At 36.2% G+C, this 22,113-nt stretch overlaps 2 protein-coding genes across 3 annotated transcripts; both read right to left on the bottom strand.

Moving 5' to 3' along the window:
- Nucleotides 1–299: 299 nt before the first annotated feature.
- Nucleotides 300–15,608, bottom strand: LOC126800412 (callose synthase 7). Its single transcript, XM_050527780.1, has 42 exons — nt 15,038–15,608; nt 13,514–13,614; nt 12,687–12,799; nt 12,488–12,575; nt 12,284–12,394; nt 12,027–12,188; nt 11,215–11,307; nt 10,989–11,080; nt 10,746–10,869; nt 10,359–10,493; nt 10,187–10,263; nt 10,018–10,105; nt 9,696–9,818; nt 9,058–9,175; nt 8,569–8,900; nt 8,416–8,468; nt 8,114–8,174; nt 7,670–7,751; nt 7,535–7,584; nt 7,350–7,436; nt 7,120–7,230; nt 6,914–7,008; nt 6,748–6,829; nt 6,489–6,652; nt 6,230–6,353; nt 6,012–6,115; nt 5,799–5,901; nt 5,563–5,714; nt 5,216–5,325; nt 5,007–5,126; nt 4,853–4,921; nt 4,560–4,746; nt 4,356–4,470; nt 4,021–4,143; nt 3,795–3,913; nt 3,569–3,652; nt 3,169–3,281; nt 2,867–3,096; nt 1,488–2,285; nt 1,352–1,402; nt 976–1,161; nt 300–762 (listed from the first exon to the last, which is right to left on the bottom strand). The coding sequence occupies exons 1-42, from the start codon at nt 15,249–15,251 to the stop codon at nt 520–522; spliced, it is 5,787 nt and encodes a 1,928-aa protein (XP_050383737.1). The 5' UTR covers nt 15,252–15,608; the 3' UTR covers nt 300–519.
- Nucleotides 15,609–16,185: 577 nt separating this feature from the next.
- Nucleotides 16,186–21,193, bottom strand: LOC126797871 (tobamovirus multiplication protein 1). 2 transcript variants are annotated; one of them, XR_007672476.1, is made up of 13 exons: nt 20,859–21,193; nt 20,268–20,318; nt 20,042–20,075; nt 19,104–19,190; nt 18,944–18,995; nt 18,507–18,690; nt 18,309–18,404; nt 18,071–18,131; nt 17,660–17,724; nt 17,370–17,444; nt 17,190–17,261; nt 16,941–17,095; nt 16,186–16,821 (listed from the first exon to the last, which is right to left on the bottom strand). XR_007672476.1 is itself a non-coding variant. In XM_050524613.1 (13 exons), exons 1-13 carry the CDS (start codon nt 20,979–20,981, stop codon nt 16,798–16,800), a joined length of 1,083 nt encoding a protein of 360 aa, XP_050380570.1. In that variant the 5' UTR covers nt 20,982–21,193; the 3' UTR covers nt 16,193–16,797. The 2 variants fall into 2 exon arrangements, 1 of the variants encoding a protein (XP_050380570.1); XM_050524613.1 differs by having other exon boundaries at nt 16,193–16,821; nt 17,186–17,261.
- Nucleotides 21,194–22,113: the final 920 nt, after the last annotated feature.

Below are 22,113 nucleotides of genomic sequence, written 5' to 3' on the forward strand. Positions count from 1 at the left end.
ATGTTTTCTGCGGTCAGGATTCAAAGTGATATTCTCTCATGTATGTGTGTAAATTTTTAGGTTCAAAATTATGAATTGTTGATACTTGATAGGTTGTTAATACCAACTTACTAATATAAATCGAAGAAATTAACATCGGAATGTTTGGAGCTCATGATCCTGAGGTTCATTAAAAGTAACTGATTCATGAGGTATATGTTGAACCATATGGTGTCTATAATGAGGGTGAGTGATTAGTCAAAATGAATATCCAAATTTTTTAATTTAATATCAAAAGCTGAAATCAATAGCAGTTCATGTGTAGCAGCAATCAAGTGAGCCTCTATTCGAATAATGTACATGAGATTATTAAATATCCAATGCTTCCTATATATAAGTCTCTGCTTGATCAGCCTCATGAAAAATAATTCCTATGATGCTCTAGAATTTTCACATGAAAAAATTTCATTTCCAGCATGGGAAATGGACCTGAGATGATGCCGAGAACTTCATAGCAGATGTCATCTGAAGCTCCTTTCCCTACTTAGAAGCCGTTGTCTTATCTTTCCTTCCAGAAAGAATCATTGAAATTTGCAGACCTCGACTGAATGCTTGGTTAAAGAGCAACCGTGTTTGGAACTCTAAGACAAATGGGAACCATGACAAAATGGCAACCGGGGCGAAGACTACTATTCCCATTATATAATCATATGCTCTTCCCAGCTCCTTGATTGATTCCCAGATTCCTACTCGCTTAAGCAGTGGTCTGCATACTTGCCCGATCTTGGAAAGACAGAATGCAAATAGTTTTAGTGACTATAATCCATTAACAGCACTTGTTTACAAACACAAGTAACTACTGTTAATAGAACCAAAGTACTGAATGCTGATCGAGGAGTACTCAATGGATGATATACTTAAGTGTATTAGTATAAGAAATGCGAATTGAGAAGGCACTAAGTGCAGTAAACAAGAGACAGAAAAGATTTTACTTACAAGAAGAATTGCCCACCCTGTGGGCAAGAAGGCAAGGATAGCAGCAAACAGATCTGAGATAGTAAGCCCACAAACTACAAATAGGACTGTCATGACTGACATGAATCCAAGAAAAAGAAGCGCTTTCAGAATTCTGAACATGAGCTGAAAATCAGTGCCAAATCTTCGTCTACCCATTGACACCATCTGAAATAAATGTATCAAATGAATCAGCAAGTTCGAACTAAATCAGGTTCCCTGGAAATATATAGCATACTAACTTGGTGAGAAGTGAGAACCTAGTTTAAACAACTTGTACTTCAAATATACTCAAGCTCACACATAAAATTAGGCATGAGCTTTAAACAAATGTTTAACGTTGTATGCATTTGCATACCTTTAACACGAGAAGCACTGTTACCAAAACCACCCAAGAAAGAGCATAAGGCTACACATTAAAAATGTTGGTCAGTTCTTAGCGTTAGAAGCAACAAGAGACACTGTACATGCATGTATATGAACAAAAGAAATACCAGTATAGTCCTGCTGTAACGAGCTATATCGAGGTGGTAAATAATCCCATATTGGTAAATGAAGAAGCGACATGCAAGCATTATCTCGAGAATTCTTCCACGGATTATAGTGTGCTTCAGGTGTTCCTGCTCTTCATCCCACCAAGATTCCCAACTTTTGTCAGGCGAGATCCCAATACCACCACGATTTCCCATCCACCTTTTCCAATCTGTCCAATCATCTACAGTTTTTTGCCAGTCAAAGCTGGATGGATTGAAGATAAAAGGAGCAAACAACCATGAGGCAACCAGAAACCACATGGAGAATGTGATGAAAAAATATAGATTTGAGCTCCTGTAAGAATTCCCGTAGACTCCATACACAATCAGCAGAATCAACAGCTCCAACCCTTTCACAAAATGACTCCTTGAGTACAGCCTGTAGTTATCAGCAAATTTTGCATGAAAAACAACGAAACCACGGCCAGTAGCTCGATATTTAGATCCTCCATGTAAGATTGTCCTTCCGTAGTAATGTGCTTTTGTTCCTAGTTGGAAAGTGAAGAATACAGAGGCAAGCTGCAGCTGCATGATGATGAAATCACCCAAAGCAGTGCGAAATCCTTTCTCCAGACCAATTTCCATAACCATGGGGAGGACTAGCAACAAGCCCAGTTGAAAGACGGACTGAGTAGCCAGAGCTTCTTCGAAAGCCTTGGTCTGATGTATGGCTGGGCTATCTAGGATCTCACTTTCCAATCCACTCATAACCATATATAGACGTCCATATAAAAACACATAGACAGTCAGCACAGTAACCTGAAACAAAACAGTATCATCTATATCAAACAGAATTACATTGCAACATGCTGCATTTCAAGAACATCTGCCCAGAAAAGTAAAGCCAAAGCCAACCAAAACAATCCTCATCTATATCAAACAGAATTACATTGCAACATGCTGCATTTCAAGAACATCTGCCCAGAAAAGTAAAGCCAAAGCCAACCAAAACAAATCCTCAGATCAACACTAGTTCCCTATTCAACACAACGATTCAATCAATTTGATTGTATAGTAGGGACAATCTCTTTATCAATGGCACCACTAAAGATAAATTTTTTAACAAAATAAATAGCGGCAATCACTTAGAGCAACAAGCAGGTGACCTGAAGCTGTTACTAACACATGAACTGCATGGCATGCATTATGGTAGTACAGTCATTTGAGTTTCAATCTCTTCACATGAATCAACATCAACAAACCAAGTACTTCAGAGAAGGATGATTTCGCAAAGTGGTAGATGAAGAACTAATCTATTATCTATAACTCATTCATATATATAAGGTATACACTATGAAGGAACTAAATCAAATAATGGAAGGGGGTTTGTGATAACATACCATACTACTAAAGTAGAACCCAACTGTTGTGAAGTAAAATGACAGCATTCTATAGAAATCAAACCGACGCCCAAGCCTATAAACATCGCGGCTGAGTGTCTGCTCTCCATTTCCATTTGCAACTTTAGCCTCAAAAAGTGATATTTGATTCATTCCAACATCACGCCCCTTTCCTACTTGGATATACTCATGATGTGTTATAAAACCCCCACGCAAAACAGAATTGTAACCTGAGGACATGTAAAAAATTAGTCAACATGCAATACTTAACAGAGGGATATCCTGGTCAATGATAAATGTACCTGAAAATATATCCTCGCTTAAGTTGATTACTTTTGATGCTTTGCTTATCCCACCCCGTGTTATGTGGAAGAGTCTGTCAAAAATATCAGGATGGCCATAATGAAACCGTACCCTGTCAAGGTAGAATGTCATTAGATGGATTCCTACTTGAACAGTAAATAGGTAATAGTATAAACAGGAGAAAATGACCAAGAAAGAAGATGATACTAGTAACACTAAATTTGAACTGAACTGTAGCTGTTGAATGTAAACTATAAGGCATACCTCAGGGGATTTGCCAAAATTCGTTGGCCATAGGTAATAGTATAAACAGGAGAAAATGACCAAGAAAGAAGATGATACTAGTAACACTAAATTTGAACTGAACTGTAGCTGTTGAATGTAAAATATAAGGCATACCTCAGGGGATTTGCCAAAATTCGTTGGCCTATAGTGACAAAACTAGTCTCTTGATTGGACATGAACCAAGCGAGTGATGAAACACTGTAAAACAGAGGTTGGCCATAAGATAGACAAGATTGCAACAGTGTAAATCTGCAGAAAATATTTCATACAATCCCAATCCTAGCAGTCATAAAGGCCAAAAATAATAACATATGGTGAAGAGATTTAGGAAAAGGCAGACCTTCCGGTAAATATATGTTCCCTTAGACCCAATATTGTAGGAAAGCGCATCCCCCGTCGAGGCTTTCGAAATTCCTCCAATACATTTCTCATTTTGAAAGCTTCCTCAAAATAATTATCCTGTAGAAGTATATTAAAAAAGACAATAAGCACTCATTTCCATTTTGGCAGTAAGAAAGCACAGTTAATCGCTTTCTAATTTTACATATAGGTCCAGTGATTGCCACCTGATTCATGTCAATGGTTTGCAGGGCCTCTCCACGAGTAAAGATGATGGCATGGTTTTGATTTTCGGGTTTTCCTTCACCAATTACTGTTGGAGGACCTGGAAGCTTGATGCGGTATATTTCCTAGCCAAGAAATAAAATACCTCAAATGAGTTATTGACTATTAGCCACATTCGCTGCTTATATCAGTTATATGAGACATTTAGCGCAATAAAGGTAGGTATAGGCTCTTCATTATTCCATTATAACTATGGATTCCTTGAGACTTGCTATTCTAGATGATACTGAGTTAATTTGATAAGTGCACAGAACTAATATGCTATTTCCTTCCTTACCTCATCCCATTTGTCACCTCCCTTAACCAGAACAGAAAAATAAATTTTTTGTGGTTTTCCATTATTCACCGGCCCCTCTCTTGTATCTATATAAGCAACCCGTAGAGAATGATACCTACAAGATAGTTTCATATGTAAAGATGATATCAATTATGATCATTGGAAAGGAAACTACATAATGTTCATAGTATGGTGATAACTTACGTTAGCATCATCTTGAGAATATTTATATAACAACTTTTGTCTCGACTTTCAGTCGAATTCTTCTGTTCACCATAGATCTGACAAGAAACTACATATGTGAACTTCAAATCTGCCAGAGCTTGTGCCCGACCAAGGAAATCTATTTCATCTTTTTCACTTAAAATCTGGGGATAGCCTCCACAAACACCTGCAAATATCGGTTTTCCACATTATTAAGTTGTACAGATTTTTGGAGCTAAAATAAGGAATGTCAATCTGGAGTTGAAACACAATTTTGTCAAAGGACCACTAACCATCATCGCCTGCTGTTTCCAGGACACATTGAAGGTCTAGAGCCTTCCTATAGTACATCATTCCCCTCACTATCAAAAATATATATAGAGGATGTTAAAAGTTCAGAACTGGACATGATACTTGTATAAGAGACAAGTTAAAGATCATGCCGACCTGTTCTAGAAAGTGTCTGCCCCCTGTATGATACCCACTGACGAATTAACTCAGACTTGTCCTTTTCAGAGTACTCATTCTTATGTTCATTTATGCGGTCCAGGAAATTTGTCCATTCATCTAGTTGGCAGTCATAGTTGGTTGAAAGGTATCAGTTCATAAAATTCAAAGAGATGAAAAGATAATCTAGAAATGAGACTGAAATGCACCAGGATATATCTTCTGCAGGTAGAACAAAATTGAGATTCCATCCTCATTTTCCTTATTAAGTTCATCATCAGAATACAGAACATCTTCTTTGTAATAAGGAGTCAGAACACTGAATCATATATCAGGAAAACGTGAGATGTTACACAGGAAACTACTGAAATTAATAGAGAACAACAAAACACATGGTTGACTAAATGACACAATATTCATTGTAAATTGAGCTCCTAAAAACTGAAAGACATAAATATCTTGACTAGAATTATAACAAGTCAGTAGAAAAAATTGGTTGTTAAGATTTTATTGTTTGCTAATTACATTGACAAACCGTGCGTTTATGATAACTGACCTAAAGGAGAGCATGTCACGAACTTTGGGAGCATTTGGCATGTTCATGAATAAGGAGTTTGCAAAGAACGTAATGCGCCTGCGAGCATCCAAGTTTTGGGGTACATTGATGGCAGATTCCTTGACGGTCAAAAGCAAATGAAGCCTAACAACCTATGTATATGTTGAACACAATAAGACCAAAACATTTTGGATATTCAGTTATTGTCTTTAATGCAAATATATCGCCAAGATTACCTTCTCTCTCCAAGTTGAATTTTGTGCAAGGAATATTTTGATTTTTTGAAACCTTTGGTCCTTCTTGCCATCACCCTCTACGGAGTGAGCTGCTTGAATGATCCTAGAAAGGCAGAAACAAAATTGTTAACATATGGAAGACAAATGCATTGATGGTGGTCCAATATAACAATATTCGCTGCCTCCAGTATGCATTTAGTTCTCAGTCCTTACTCATCACCATGGAGCATTACATCCTGTGTTATAATCTCCATGATATCTTGAAGGACATTTATTATCTGACGTAAGGAATTTTCGGCATTCTCATCTTCAGCTAGCTGTCAACATTCCAATATAATAAATAACTCAACAGGACACTGTCTAAACACATATCTGTTCACTGCTGAAAACAGCAGTGAAGAATTAAGCAAGCGTTAAAGGAAGAATGTTACCAAGAGTTTGAGAAACTTCTCCAACTTCTCACTAAGAAGTGGCAGCCCGCTCATTCGGAAAGTAGACAAAAACCTCTGTTCATGTATGCTAATGTCTACTTCAGAACATATCTGATCTACAATCCTGTTATATAAGACAAAAGGAAAACATTCATGAACCTTCTTGAAAAGTCTGCTATGGTTAATTTCTTGTTGAGACAAAAATATTTATATGTGCACATGGTGATCTATATATTTCCAGTTGGTTCTCTTGACTTACATCTTATCGGCATTGTCTTCAAGAAGGTTATATATAATATCCCTGAGTGTCTCATAGCATTCAATCACTGCCGAGTACATATAATCATCAATCTTAATCTTCTCGAATAAATCATCATCTGACTTCCCAGGAAAATCCTTCGCCATGTCTAAAGCTATCGGAATCTTCACATGTGAAAAATTTAAAAATTTAAAAATAGGAGTCAAATATTGGCTTTACATTGAGTTACAATAAACATGCCAGGCCATAAAAAGTTAACCTTGCTAGCAAGCAAGAAAGGAGGCCACTGGACAACAGAAACATCATTTGAAGAATACGGAACAAGCAGCAGATCTCTATCCCTGAATGGTTTAAAATCGAATTTACTAAGAAAGATAAAAAGATGTTACAAAAAGTAAAATTACACAGCACAAACAAATGTTAACCTATTGCTGATCAGGTCTTCCATTCGCATAGAATTTATAAATTCATTCCAGACCTGAGAGAAGTTAGCAATGTTCTTTCGAACAAGTTCTTCGTCCTGCCATGTAAGTGCTTATGGTTAGCCTTAAGATACAAAAGCTGGAAGGTTATAATTCGTGTTAGATATAAAAAAGATCAGTGTGAAAACGCTGGTGAAAGATGGATCCACCAAGTGTTTCTTCTTCTTGGTATCCCTGTTTTCTGATGATGGCATAAGCCGATCACTGAAAGCTGTAGGCACATTATTGAATCTGGACCGCAACATTCCAAGTGTTCGTATCTGCAAGACAACAAAAGAATAACACTCAAATCTAAGCTCAGATCGATCTTAAATATCAGATCTTAAATATCTGTAAACGAATATATGTACAGCTGAGCAAGATTAAATATGCTACTCACCTCCCCCAAATGGCTGAAGGCTCCACGAATTCCACCGAACAGTGTAGAAAATATTGCATACCATATTTGTGCATCCATAAAATATACCTATGTATAGAAAAATTATTGCAGCTGTAAATTGAAAAACAGTGTTCAAGAATAGAGGAATATTTTCACTCCAACAAATTCTTCATCGATTGACTTACCAGCACAATTGGAGTCCATATCGCAATGACAACACCAATATTATGAGTTGCTAAATTAGTTCCAAATGTGAGATTTTAGTTAGATGTGCAGATAAAATTAAAGTACAGACGGTAATACATAGTTCAGTAAATTACCATTTGGAAAGAACTCATGCCATTGATAATTAGTGATAGGCATATCCATTATCAACTTTGTTGGCGCAACAAGCGGTAATATCTGTTGCCAAACTTAAAATTAATGTCAGGCAAAACAAATGAGAATATAATGAAAACTCAGTTCAACATATCCTTGAAAAAAAAAAAACTAACTTCTGTTACAGTAAATGAAACTTGGTTCTACAGATTTAGCAGAACACACCTCCAAGAAAATGAGTGTTTATCCCCAAGGTTTAAATATACATGAATTTGGTACTTGAGATCAATACTTTGACAGGGTAAAGAACTGTATCAACACTTGAATGAAACTAAAAAAGCTCTAGCTGGAACAAATGTAGGAGATAACAGGAGTGAAGTCTATATAAATGATCACGTATGGTTCTTTTATCTTGTGACTTATTTAAGGAAATTAAGAAAAATAACCTCCACATAGTAGCTGAACGCTAGCTTACTGATTAGCAGCATGATCCAGAACAACGTATATCTGATTAGACAAAAGAATAAATCTGTCACATGAGAAAAATATGTAATATGACAAAAAAGTACCAGAAATTAAATAAAAAATATTGTTTAATGATTGGGTGACTTAAGATGAATGTAATAATACATTATGTATGACTGCGGAGACAAAAGAAAAACAGGAAAATCTGTATGGGACTGACAGAGAATGTAGCCTCTTTAAAGATCAAGAATAAATAAGGAAACAATATTTTTTTTTCCCTTACTTCAGCAGTGAGAAGACATCCTCATGCATTCCTCTTCCGACATACAGTTTGGGCTGCAATATGGCCACCAAAAAATCATATGAAGCTAGCTAAAATATTATGAAATTACAAGAGACCATGAACTTTGGTTAGACCAAAAATAGAAAGTCTTGCCTGAGCCCACCACATAAGAAGAGTGACAATGCGCCAGTTGGAACGCTCTATGTGTCTCCGTAAAGGTGGAAGAAAAAATAGCATAACAGCCAATATATTAGGAACCATATAGATTGCAACAGCATAACTATAAAATGATTGACTACGCCAATCCCGAGTCCAGCTACTGAAGAATTTCAGTAACCCTGTAGGATTCTGCGTAGAACTTGAATAACCAATAGGCAGAACCACAGCCCAGACAACAGCTACTGCAAACTTCAGAAGGTATCGTAGTATTTGGGTGAATTTCAAGCTCTTCCATGCATTCAAACTGAGAACTATGTCCAAGGTAGCTGCAGAACATATAGAAAAGAAAACAAAGTCAAAAGTACCAAAAAAGAAGTGAGAACAGAGTTGTGATATATGTCGTATACGGTATATATGGATGCCAAGATTTCCCACGAGAAATTATTTCCCAAACAAACTAAAAAATTTGAGATAATCCAATACCTTGTAATAAATTGAGGAAAGCATACGTCATGAAGATGCTTAAAACACTTCTAAAGACATCCGCATCAAATATTGAAGTGACAGATCCAGAAGGACTCCATGCAATAATAATCATAGCCTGAAAAATCATAATATAATGAAATAAATACCGTAAAAAAAACTATCCAATGTTTTTGCAAAGTTAAAGAGCTTTAAGGGATTAACCAAAAAAAAAAGAGAGAGCTTTAAGGGCATTAATTAAACCCAACGAAGACTTGCTCTGACATTGAAAAAGATAATCCTGGCAAGTCACAAATTATTTGTCCTCCCTCATTTCACAAAGCTGATCAAAATTAATTTGGGCATTATGAACTAACAGTCATAGTTGGGACCATTTCAAGTGCAAGGGTCATTGGAAAGTTAATGCAAGGGGAAATGCTTTGCTCCAATTAGAGATTGTATTTCATAATAGGAAAACGGGTTACAACTTGGGAGCGGAAGTTAATCTCAAGTGAAGATCTTTAAATAAATAAGAAAAATAGGATTCTTAACGTTGTTTACAGAATTTTATGACATGGAGATCAATGTGCATGTTACTTATTCAGATATGAGAAATATAGACTTGTAGGCAATTCACTCAAATAACAAATTAAGACTACCTGTAAAGCCAATATGAAGAATATCCACATTCGATCGAAGCTTCTGTAGAGGTGCAGAAAGGTCCGGACTTCCACAAAATTTGTTTTAGGCTTCCTCCCACCACCAGTAGGTTGATTGGTCCTCTGCCAAATATAAGAAGATCAAACAACTTAATAAAATGATAGTAATAACAGTAATAGTAGTAAGAAAAAAGGAAAAAGAAAATGGTACTGAATAGACAAGGTTGTATGTGATAGGGAAGTTGTATCTAGATACGTGGAACATTTTTGTTGACCCTCTCCTGCCCAGGTAAGTATAAAGAGAAACAAATCGGAATAATACCTCATTTGCTGGTTGTGTGCCATCCGAATGCCTAAAGAAATCTGCTTTAGGATCCATTGGCCACCCTAGCTTAAAACATTTGTCCGACCTGGAAAGAGCAACCAGACCTTTCAGCTATTTTTATATCTGAATGGAATTCAGCACATAACTTTCCATCCAAGATACTGACCAGAAGTATTCGTTCAGATCATCATAATTTCTCCAACTTGAGTGACTTGCCTTGCCCATTTTGTTTCTCTTTGCTTCCTTTATAACCAAAGGAATATTTAAATGTCCAAATACAGAACTGCCATAGAAATGGCTTGTTTCAAGTAGTGTGGAACCTAAAAAACTATATTTACCTTGTACACAACCTGGTAGATAGGAGTAATAACATCATTTAAAAAAGATTCTTCATCACGTGCTGCTGTTTGGTATGTCTCTCCACTAACATGATGAACATTGCTATTTAAAATTCCGTAAACCTCGTTTGCCATCTTAAACAAATAGGAAAAGAAATTATCATAATAGTATAAATTTCAGGGCATGAATTCAAACAATGAGGAAGAATTGTGGGTAAAAGAACAAGCATGGTACTAACAGCACTACAGCAGCTTTATGACAACAATAAGAGAGAAATTCCCTAGTTACAGTACAAACATGTACGAAACAAATACATGATTTTGACATGAAATAATCCACACATTAATAATGGTTGGTTGTCCAATACAAAATGAAAACATACGTACATTATGGAAGATGTAACATAAGCATTCAGGCATGAATCGGACATTTGAAGCTTCACCCCATATGAGAAGATAGAGAGCAATGTATATGAGTTCCAATTGTTGTCTTTGAGAACCTTCAGGGAACCTGAAAATCGGGGGGAAGAAGAGGGAGGAACAGAAAAAGTTTCATAGCTGATATTATACCAAGGACAATATTAATTGGAATTTTAAGGCATCAACATGAAATGTAACCAGATCACTCACCGAAGATTTGTTTTACAATGCAGATAGTTATACCATGAACGATAATTCTTAAAAAATTTCTCCATCAAAAGCTGTACAGTGGCACTATTCAACTGCAAGAACATCTCTGTTAATCTTTCGTAATCACATGACAGTACATATTGTAACTACAGTGATGCAAACATAGGGCAAATGACATTCAAAGCAATGAAATTTAGATATAGCATCTCAAAAACACATTAATTACCTCAGTGTAGTTCTCAAGACTTCTACGGCGCCTCACATCAATGTTTGCAAGCAATAATAGTAAATGTTCCCTCTGATTTGCCACATTTCCTTTCTTCATGTACCAAAATAATAAGATATAGTAAGAAAAACCAACACCTTGTTAGAGATTTACATAGTTAAAAGTATATCGAGAAGTATCTTTGATGAATCAAAAAATCCTTTAGGCATAATCCGTTTCTTAAATAGCAAGCTGATACCAATTTGTACAAAATCTAGTTTTACAATATAAATTGCGCAACACACATACACATTGCAAACACCAAGCTGCCAGTCATGCCATTAACAAGTAAATAAAAAATACAGTATAAGATCAAGGTTGGCCGAGTCAATTGGATCAACACATTAAAGACAAAATCTGAAAGAAAGTTAATACTTTTGTAACAATTTAAAAGAATTTCAAGAAACAAGTGGGCATCATGGCAAAAGATTATTGACTTAGGAGTGAAAGCCTTTTCTTCAATAATCCAAGTATGTATATTGCACTAGAATTTCCTTTCAGAGCATTACACTACGTTTTTGATAGGTATCTATCAAATTCCAGATAAATGAGTCATTAGCCATTGACAGTCGATGGATTGTCCATAATAGATTATGAAGTTCTGGTGTAACCTGCCTAGTGCTAGCAAGTATCCTGAATTTAGACATTGTTTTTGCATAATAAATGTACTGCTCAGAACCTAAATGTACTGATACAAGTCTCAGATGTGGGATACATAAAGTCATAAAACAGCAAAGAAAAAAGATATATAAGGCGCTTAGAGCACTGATTACCTGAAACCCAAAAATAGCAGCAAGCCAATCGAGTATATCATTCACAGGTTTAATCCTCTCTGTTGGCATTGATGACTTGTCATCAGGATTCGTGGGTTGAAAATGCATTTTTGGCATTGGAAGATTATTCACATTCTGTAGAGCAAGGAGCGCTACTCTGATCTAATATTTTGTAGGACATGTCAGTGGATAAGGCAGTAAACAAGAGAAAAATAGTATTTTATGAAAATAACCCCATAAAATGCAAGATGTACAACCTCAGGAAGTTCCATAATTGCTGGTTTAACCCCGACATTATATAACGGAAGAATGTTATAGTTCACATACTGCTCCCTTTTCCTCTTGACATCTTGAGCAATTTTCTGGGTCTGTAACAAGAAAATCAATGGAACAGCCATGTTTTCAGCACCTTCTATACCAACAAGACCATTAACTTGAGCCCAAGAGCATAGAACTCAAACCTTTTTGTCTATCTGAGCGATAGGTACAACTGTCTTGAGCACATCATACAGTACAGTTGCAATCTGACAAATCCTGGCCATCTCTTCCCTTCAAGCATCCAAAAAGATTATTATTATTATTATTTTAAAGATGTGGTGAATGATATTATTATCAAAACTGCAAAAAAGAGGCAGTAGGGCCATATATTCAAAGACTTACGGTTTCTTTGTATATTCTCCATCCCTGATATTTTTCTCATAGAATTGGTGGTAGTACATCATGATTTCTTTTGGATCAGAGTTAGCAAGCTGATGTTTTGTTTCTTTCTCTTCCTGCAGCAGAGAACAATTTTAAAAAATACAAACACATTCAGTTTACTCGAAGAAGCTGACATGTGTATAACATATAATCATGACATCAAATTATCATGACCAAAGCATATGTACAAGTCTAGAAATTATCTTTTTTACTTACAACCATAACTTGGCCGATGTTTTCAACCAAAAGTTCAATGTTTCTCCTCTTTCTTAAAAATGATTGAACATAGTGATAGGCATAGTTAGATAATTGCCAATACTCTAATAGAAGAGCCCTGATTCCAGGTGTTCCTGGGTTCTTCACAACTTACTTGTTAGCTATTATTTGCACAGTGCAGTCCTGGAAACTAGAGCATATATTTCTGTATGTCAATATCTCCAAATGCAGAATGTAGAAATCATAGGAGAAAAACAGGAGTGCAACTTTAATATAGATGCTAGACCATTCCCTAGGTTTTCAAGTTCAGTATCCTTTTAAGACCAAGAATGTTGAAGTATTTTTCATTCGCTTTAAGTTTTCAACGACAAACATCAGCAGATCCAAGTATTCTCCAGAGGGAACACCAGTGAAATGTTTATAACGGATAAAATGCAATAAAAAATCTTGTTTGATTTTCTTAATGATATCAAGATATAGGGAACTAATAATATGTATTGAGGCCGCAATCAGACCACTCTTTACAGAAAAGAATATGAACATGATAAACCATTAACGACTTTAAGGTGTACCTTTTCAAGTCTGTGCAAAATTTGAGTTTTAAACTGACGAACTCCACGTCCACTTGATGTTGGGTCCATGGTATGCGCCTTTTCAAATCCGTGGAAGCGGCCTGTTTGAACAGAATATAATTTTATATAAACAATAATTCTTTATGCCATAACCCAACAAGGAAGTACTCATTACTTCCATATTCACAACGTATAACGTACGTGCATATCTATTGTATGATCTTAAGAGCAAGTAATGCAGAATAGTTAAAGGTTAGAGTACTAAGACCCTATCCTAATTGACAAAAGTAACTAATAGTACTCTTCTTAAATTGTAATACAAGGCTTGTTGTGATTGCTCATCATATCTTTTATTTTCGAATATAAATAGTAAAATTTGTCACCAATGGAATATTGTCTACCATATTAAAAGCACAATACAAATTCATAGCTAATAGTTTTTACCTAAGCAAGAATAGTGAAGCAACCATTAAGATTCTATGATTTTATCCTCGTTGGGAAAAAAATTAAGAAGTAAATATATTGTTGAAAAGGAGTATAAGGCTCATTAAGATTCTTGGTCATATTTCCTCTCCTAGTTAGTCTTTACAGTCCAGAAGCAGCAGTAACAACTCACTCACTACCCCCAATAACCTCCCTTGTGATTCAGTGATTGATAGTTGCATCTTGAACTCCAATGGCAACTTTACAATGATATCACAGTAGACGACCAGCAGACTTAAAGGGAGACCATTTGGAATCAGCCACTGAGCATTATGAATAGTGACAAGTAGACAGCATCAATTCAGTAACAACCACTGGAAAGTGAAAGTACGTTAACAAAGATTTGACAGGTTTTGGACAAGAAACAGATGGTGGGTACGTATTTTAGAACTTGCTGTAAACTATTTTACATCCTAATTTTCCGCTACAATATGAGATTTGTTTAGCATGAGGATGATCAGGAATTACTTTGTAAGAACACAGCTTTTAGCTTCTCTTTTGTCAAGCATTCAAAAGCCGCGCCTTCCTGCTTTTCAGGAGAGCCTTGCACATTGCAGAACTTAAAAATTAACAAGACCCCAGTCCTGCCAACAAGTACCAGGCTACCAGCTACATGGATTCCCAATTCCAGTCTATCCTCATATCTAACTCAATTGCAAGCCTGCTAGTGTCCCTAAGTTGTATAGCGTCCATCAATCAGCCACTTCTCTTCCCATTTCTAAAGAGCAGGGACTGATTGAGGCAAAAGAAACACCATGTCCACCAAAACTGATTTCCTTCAAAGGAAATCGATTTCACTTCCATGAGTTCCATCTACCTACCATTTCCCTACTCCTATTCCTTAGTCAAAACTACCATACTAATCAAAAACACACCATCTAAAACAATGAATAAAATCCATCATAATAAATCGTTTATGCTTTTATCATTTCCATACAAAACTCGTTCAAAATTGACTACCATCAACTCCAAAATCAATTGATATAAAACTAACCAGCCAAAAATTGACAGAACAAAAGAGGGCAAGAAAAAATGACATACAGAGATAGGCAACCCTCGGATTATCCTTCTCAATCTCATTGGCAACCCGGAAAATGGGAGCAATAGAAGCAAGACACGAGGGCACATCTTTACTGTCCAAAGTGTCGTCGCCCTCCGTCGGGAAGTCCACAACTCTAGTAGCCATTCTCGTCATCCCTCTCGACAGCGACCTCTTCGGCCCCGAATCGGGCTTGGTCCCGCTGGAGCTAGCCATTTCCGAAGAGCTCCGCCAATACTGATCACTGGTTCCGGCGTTAGGGCTGGTTTGGTGTAAGTAAGAGGTGTCATTTTTTAAGGGTTTTATGTAGACAAGGAAAGGAAGGGAAGTAGGATACTTTGGGAGAAGAGTGGGGCAAAGTGGGTTTGCTCTCAAAGCAAGAAAGGAATTGGGGTGGTGGCGGCGGAGGTGATTGGTTCTTGTTTTGTTTGGTTTTGTGGGGGTGGGGAGCTTTTGTGTGCGAGTGCTTTTGCTTTGGAGTCTGAGAGGGTAAACAAATCTGCCATCTCCATCGCTTTTTCTCTATGACTGTCTACCTGGGTGCGCTTTCTTTTTCTTCTTCTTCTTCTTTTTGGTTTGAAAATGGAGGAGTTTGCTTCGTCCTGTAAGTTTTAACAGGGCGGGAACTGTGCATGGGAGAAGGAGAGCGGCGGGCCCCCACTCACACTCATTGGGAAGTGTACGAACTTCATTTTTCATTTGCTCCAAAGTTTTTACCCAATTTATGAAACAGCACCCCGAGTCTTTTGGAATTACAGATCGGTACACACTCTTGGTCGTTAAGGTTTCCCAAAGGTAACGTGGTGGTGGTCATAGTATCCGATGTGTTTGAAGATATATTAAAAGTTATTATTAGATGATATGTTAGAGATTGAGCGACTGAGTATGACTCTTTTGTCTTTGAAAAGTCACGGCTCGTCTCACAAATGAAAGCATGGAACGCAATCACTGCGATTGGTCACACTAATGGCCAAATATTGTGCCTAACATAAATTACAAAGAATAAGATTCTACTTAATTTGGCTTCGTCTCCGAAAGAAACAGAAGGTTTGTAGTTTACACCTTGAAGGCTTAAACATGTGGATACCTTATTCAAGAAATAAATAAATAAAACATTGAAATGTTCCTAGCAGAATCAAACTTCATATCCCCAAATGGGATTCACAACTGAAAAAGCATTAGATTGCGATATGAACTAAAGTAGATACTACTCAGCATACCCAATAAAAAAAGGGTTTCGAGTTTAGAGATTAAAGAACGCCTCACGGGTAACGGCCAACGGATATGGTAACAACGGGTAACAGCAACAAAATCCACAACAAGAAGGTTTGCCTTCTTCTATTATCACCCTCGGATTTGTATTAGTATATTACACTTTCATCACGTATACATTGTTGAAAACACCCACATGAGAAACATCTACATGTAAATTGGGTGCCTATAATACGATTCAGTGATTCACATAATGATCATCTTTTGCCGTGGACAATCACAGGATGATTAATCAACACGAGGAGCAGAAGAGTGTTGCTCAATCCTGTGATATCTCTGTACATGAACAAACGCAAAAGTCAGTAGGATCCATATATCTGTGGAGCATACGTCAGTAGAAATGGTGACGACAGGTAAGCCTCTAGATTCATATGAACGTCGTCTGCAGTGCGTAAGTCTAGTATCATTTGCATTTCTGATTCAGGCCTTCAGCATTCTCAAAATCTCTTATTCAGAGACGAGATTACATTGAGAGCTCTACAATTTTTCCTTATATGGGACTCGTTCGCAACGCCTGCATTGCGCAATGGAGCATGAAAGTTTAATGAAAAAGCTTCAAGGCTTTGTAGAAATAGAGAGAAGTGTGCAAAATCAAGATTTTAGCAGCACAATGGAATTGAATAACAATAAGACCTGATTTGAACTTGTTACTCTAGCCCAGTGCTGTGGCTCCACTCCAGCATAGCTGATAAAAGTAATAGTTCTTGATTGTTCCTGTTGGCGATTAGTGATTGGGGGTGGCAATTCTCTCATGAACCATAACACAAAAGCCGCGGGTACCCAAGAGCCTGAAGTTAGAAGAGAAGATAATACTTTAAGACAAGATAAAAGGAAAACAAACAAAAAATCTGCAAGGAACTCAGAGGAAGATATAGTACCTACAAAATAATACAGCAACAGCAACAATAGCTCTTTCCCACCATATGCTTTTTTCAGACTCCAAGGATCATATAGCTGAAAGAGTTAAAAGTGAGCCCGTGAGGTGAACATAAAGTAAATCATAAACTACAAAAGAATTGGCACAAATCAGTATTACGATCATAATTCCAATGAACAATTTACAGGTTTATCTGTAATAAGAGCTACTAATGCGCTTGACGTAAAGCATACAACAGAGGCAACAGCTAAACCGCCAACCTGCATGTTTACATACAACAAAACTTTTATTAAAATAAATGTTTAAAAACTTTTCTAGTTCAGTTGAATAATTACATACAGCAGTGGAAGCAAATACAACATCACATGTCCATTTAGGAACTTATATTAGAAGACGGGCACAATGCATTTTGAAAAATTTGAAGGTATCTATCAAAAAAAAATTTGAAGTAAATATTTCATATACTACTCAATACCTTCCACATTTCAGATGAAGCTTTCTCAGACCGTACTTTCCTTAACTTACGAAGTAGCAGAATGCCTGAATGAAAACAAGAGTAGTTAAAATTCTGATAGCACAGTTAATATATATAAAGTCATGATGTCAGTTGACAGTACATCAAATACCTTACTCTACAAAATCTACTACACCAAACATAAAAAGGAGTTTCAGTAGAAAAGGTGATCTCAAAATCCTTGAGCTTAGCATTTACTAACAGTTTCATTCTTACCACTTAAAAAAGAACAGAAATAAATAATGAGATGAAAATAAACGCCACAAAAACTCAAAGTCACAATGATCATAGAACAAAATTAGAAATTTATGACAACCATAAAAAAAAATTGTGAGGGGAAAAAATGCACAACGGAAAGTAGTCAGTGCTCACCATAGCAGCCTAATCCACCTCCTATAAAAAGGACTGCAAAGGCGAGAAAGTCTTCATATACCTGCATTAATATTACAGTTGTAATGGGCAGGTCAACAGAAGCTTTTTAGTGGCGAACTAATTCAATCAAAATGTTGCAGAGTTAAATTGGCCATCTAGTTATTAGCACTTCATGAAATATAAAAGCCCTAAAGATTACATACTAAATGTCTCAAACAGCCAAGAGTATACTCCATACCTGAGCCACTGCTGAAGAATCAATGGGATTCTTCCCCGCACCAATCAAAATTACCACAGAAAATGACATCATCAAAATAAGGACAAACCCAACAACCTAGCATGAAAGATGGTTCATCAGATGAGATAACAAAAAATTGCCTTTTAACTTACAATTGACATATAAAAGGAAATGGGAAATACAATGAAATTTTCCTACCGCAATCGCAAATTTCTGGTGACTGCCAACATGAATGCTTGGGAACGAGCAACAAATTCTACGACCATCAGCGTTTGATATGCGGTCTTTATTCTTTGAATTTTCCAACAGGGGATGCTGCATGCTACTTTCATCATCATCATCATCATCCTCTTCATCATTTGTCTGATGGCAAAGGTCCACCCTACAGTCATTGTCCATAACAGCATATGTATACCTTATAAATTACACTGTAACTATATAGATTTCTACTGCACAAGTAAGACTAAAGGAAAAGAACAAATATCTAATGTTATTTGCTACTTAATATTATTACAAATAATTTATCCAAATAAAAGATTTTGTGTCTCATTTGAATCCAGCCAAAACAAAATATCCATATTGCAATATTCTAACATGAAAAGGGCGAAAGAACCTCCTTCAGATTGGAAACTTACCAAAAGGATAGGACTAGAAGAAATGCTGCAAGCAATAGAATTTTAGGGTAGGCTGCAGCAAAATTTCACCTATTATCAATGAGTCACTAAGAGAAATCTTTATAAACAAACAAGTGAGCTGCTTCACAATTATCATGATTCATGACCAAGTTAAATATACCCATTAGAATGAACCCGCAGACATTAGACCAGCAAAACCACTGCTTACAAGTGGCAATCATTGCAGATATAAAATATAGGAAGTAACCTGCCAAAAAGAAATTAGATTGTTTAACTCGACAACGAGCATAATGTGACCACTGACCACTGACCACTGACCACTGACCACACAATCTTTTCTGTTAAAGCTACTCAATCTTCTCCACCAATTGCTCAATCTCCTTCATTGACTACCTACTGATATGACTGTATCTATGTGAATCGATTATGCTATCTGATTGATTGCTAGAATCATCAGTTACATATTTGATTCATAGCTGTCAACAATTGTAATCAATACTAGGATGTAGTGATTGTAGTCTGAAGTCTATATAATTGTAAATCTTGTATCATTCAAAAAATCAATAGAAATCATTTTCTACATTTTCTGGGCTCTTAATTTCACAAAACAAACACATTATATCAAAAGGAACATAATATACTTAGGACGAATGAGAAGTAAACCAATTTTCCGTTAACATCAACCCAAACTAAAGTAAACTCCATAGCCCTTCCTCCCCACACAAAGTTAAGAGAATATCTCTGAAATGTGACGGTAAAAAGACTCAAAGAAAAGAAAAACTTCACTCTATAACACAGTAAACCCGCTGAAAAATCTCTTAATACTTTCTGAACAAGTTATTACACTTAAATTGGGGCTTTAAAAACACCAGAATTATGATGACAAGTTAGAATTCAAGTTCTCTGGAAAATTTTAAAGAGTGTCTATGGAATGGTACAGATGAAAAACAGAAAACTTGTTGAATGGAAACTATTTCCAAAGTCCTAAGTGTATAAAGAGAACTTAATTTAACCCCAGATCTGGGCAAAACAAAGCTTAACCCATATCTGAGAAGAACAATAAAAAATAGAACAGCGAATCATGACGTTTAGCCTTACCTAAGTTAGAACAGCCAATCATGAGGTGAAGTACCTGCGCACAGTACCACCTCCGTTAAATAGCCCTCATAAATAGTGGAAGAGCATAAAGTACCAAAACACAAAATACTTTTACATTTCACATTGAGCACATAAGTTGAGAACTTGCTTTCTGCCTTTAATTGGTAAGAGAATACATTCTTCAACCAAACAAACAAACTTCAAAAATCACATTTTATGTTCTTACTTTTTGGCGTGTCCATCCAATTTGTTGGTTGCGCATGTGAATCCTGACCAGCTGAAAAATAAAATGAAATGCTACTACGATCCGCAAAAGCAGAAACTAATTTAACAAGAAAAGTAACTCGAGAATATTCACTCAGCAAACAAACATCAGTAACATAAGTTAAAAGGGACAGTGCTATCTATCTGTAAACAATAACTTCACCAACAAAATCTTCTCGCAGATATCTGTACTGACTCAACTTTGAGGAACTGTAAACATCAAACCCATCAGAACTAATAAGTAATAACCCTCTAGATTCCATAACTTAGACACCAGCTTTGGCATTATATCTTCTAGTCTGACTAAAAGCTCCCAATTTGGAAGAATTACGACATATCCTTGAAAATTTCCAATCTTTCCTCTACTCTACTCGTGTTACCCTTCTACTCCAAATCAAAGCTCCGGTCATACATTTGCATTATTTTCTAAACTCAGCGCATCAACAACCAACAATTAAAGCTAAGAAAGACCAACCCAGAAGGCAGAATGCTTAACATAGCTGGAAAATACAAACGAAACAGAGAACAAGGAAAAGGGTAATCATAAACAAACCTGAGAAAAAGCAATTGCAGCAAGAACGCCATTGAAGACGGCCAGAGCAATGTAAAGGATAAGCAGCTGTAAGTCCAGACGAAAGCAATCACCTTTTTCTAGTGTAGATTCCAACAGAATCATCTTTTTTCCAAAAGCAGCGGAGAGAGACAGAGTGGCTGTATCTCTAATCTTATACACACAGAGATTGGGAAAATCAGTTTTGGATGTTTGTATGTAGAAAGAGAGGCAGAGAGGGATCGGTAAAAGAGTACGGTCTGACAAGAACGACAAAACAATATGAGCTTTGAGTTTGATCTCCTCGATCACCAGGACTCCTTCCTCTTTTTGCCTCGCTGATTGTCTAACCGACTCACCTGTTGTATATTATCCATCATTGATGACAACACAACATTGATGACACTTATATTATCCATCTCTGATCTCATAATTCACATAATTGCGATCATTAGTAAGAAAATGATGAAAATGAAATCTATATAACTTTCGGAATAATATGACAATATTTTTCTTTATATTCAAAAATGACTAATTACAAGAAGAGTCTCTTGAGCAACTCATTCTAAAGATGTCGAAAATAAAGAAAGCAACCATTTTGGGAGTGGATAAATGATCCTAGTGATTTGAGTTTGAACTGCGTCCAAGATCTGTAAGAGCTTTGGCGATGAAATTAGCTTCTCGGAAAACAAGGCATAATGAGATATCATCGAAACTCGCAGCAACAACTTTGATGCCTTCAAATTTATTATAAAAAAAAATCTAATGTCTTTAATGATGGACAAGAGCTTCCAAAGAACCTTACAAATAACTTTAACACGGTTGTGATTGAGGAAAAATCACCTACAACAACCACCTCTGAAACCGTTAATCTCAAAATCAATAACACTAAAAATACGATCATACTGGTAATGGGGTGTTGAGAATAGAATTATATCTTAGTGTGGGTTCGATTTTTTTCCTGATTTCACTAACTTCACCAGCTTGATTTGATCTGAGTGATATTGCTCTCCAATAGTGTGAAACTAATTTTAGTACAAGTCAGACAAATTTAGGCTTATATTAGCTCCAATACGATCATATTACTATAGTGCATGGTAAAAGTGAGACTGATCGATTTTAGCACTAAAAATCTCTCTTTTCGATTATTATAGAATGATTGACTATGAATTGAATGAACGATATCACATGTTAGTTATAGATTTATGACATGTTTACTTACTTAGAATGGAGTTGTATTCCGCTTGAATCAATTCCA

This window comes from Argentina anserina, chromosome 6, assembly GCF_933775445.1.
Source record: "Argentina anserina chromosome 6, drPotAnse1.1, whole genome shotgun sequence".
Taxonomy (NCBI): Eukaryota; Viridiplantae; Streptophyta; class Magnoliopsida; order Rosales; family Rosaceae; genus Argentina; species Argentina anserina.

Bases quoted from the DNA above. Each gene is read 5' to 3' on its own strand.
- LOC126797871 (XM_050524613.1), bottom strand. From the start codon at position 20,981: ATGATTCTGTTGGAATCTACACTAGAAAAAGGTGATTGCTTTCGTCTG. The intron at 20,076-20,267 runs GTAAGAACATAA...TACTGTGCGCAG, and splicing joins TTGGATGGACACGCCAAAAA to GTACTTCACCTCATGATTGG. The intron at 17,445-17,659 runs GTATTGAGTAGT...GTAAACATGCAG, and splicing joins CTTCATCTGAAATGTGGAAG to GTTGGCGGTTTAGCTGTTGC.
- LOC126800412 (XM_050527780.1), bottom strand. From the start codon at position 15,251: ATGGCTAGCTCCAGCGGGACCAAGCCCGATTCGGGGCCGAAGAGGTCG. The intron at 4,471-4,559 runs GTAAGTTATCAC...ACTATCTTGTAG, and splicing joins ATTCTCAAGATGATGCTAAC to GTATCATTCTCTACGGGTTG. The intron at 3,914-4,020 runs GTGGCAATCACT...ATACTTCTACAG, and splicing joins AAACCATTGACATGAATCAG to GATAATTATTTTGAGGAAGC.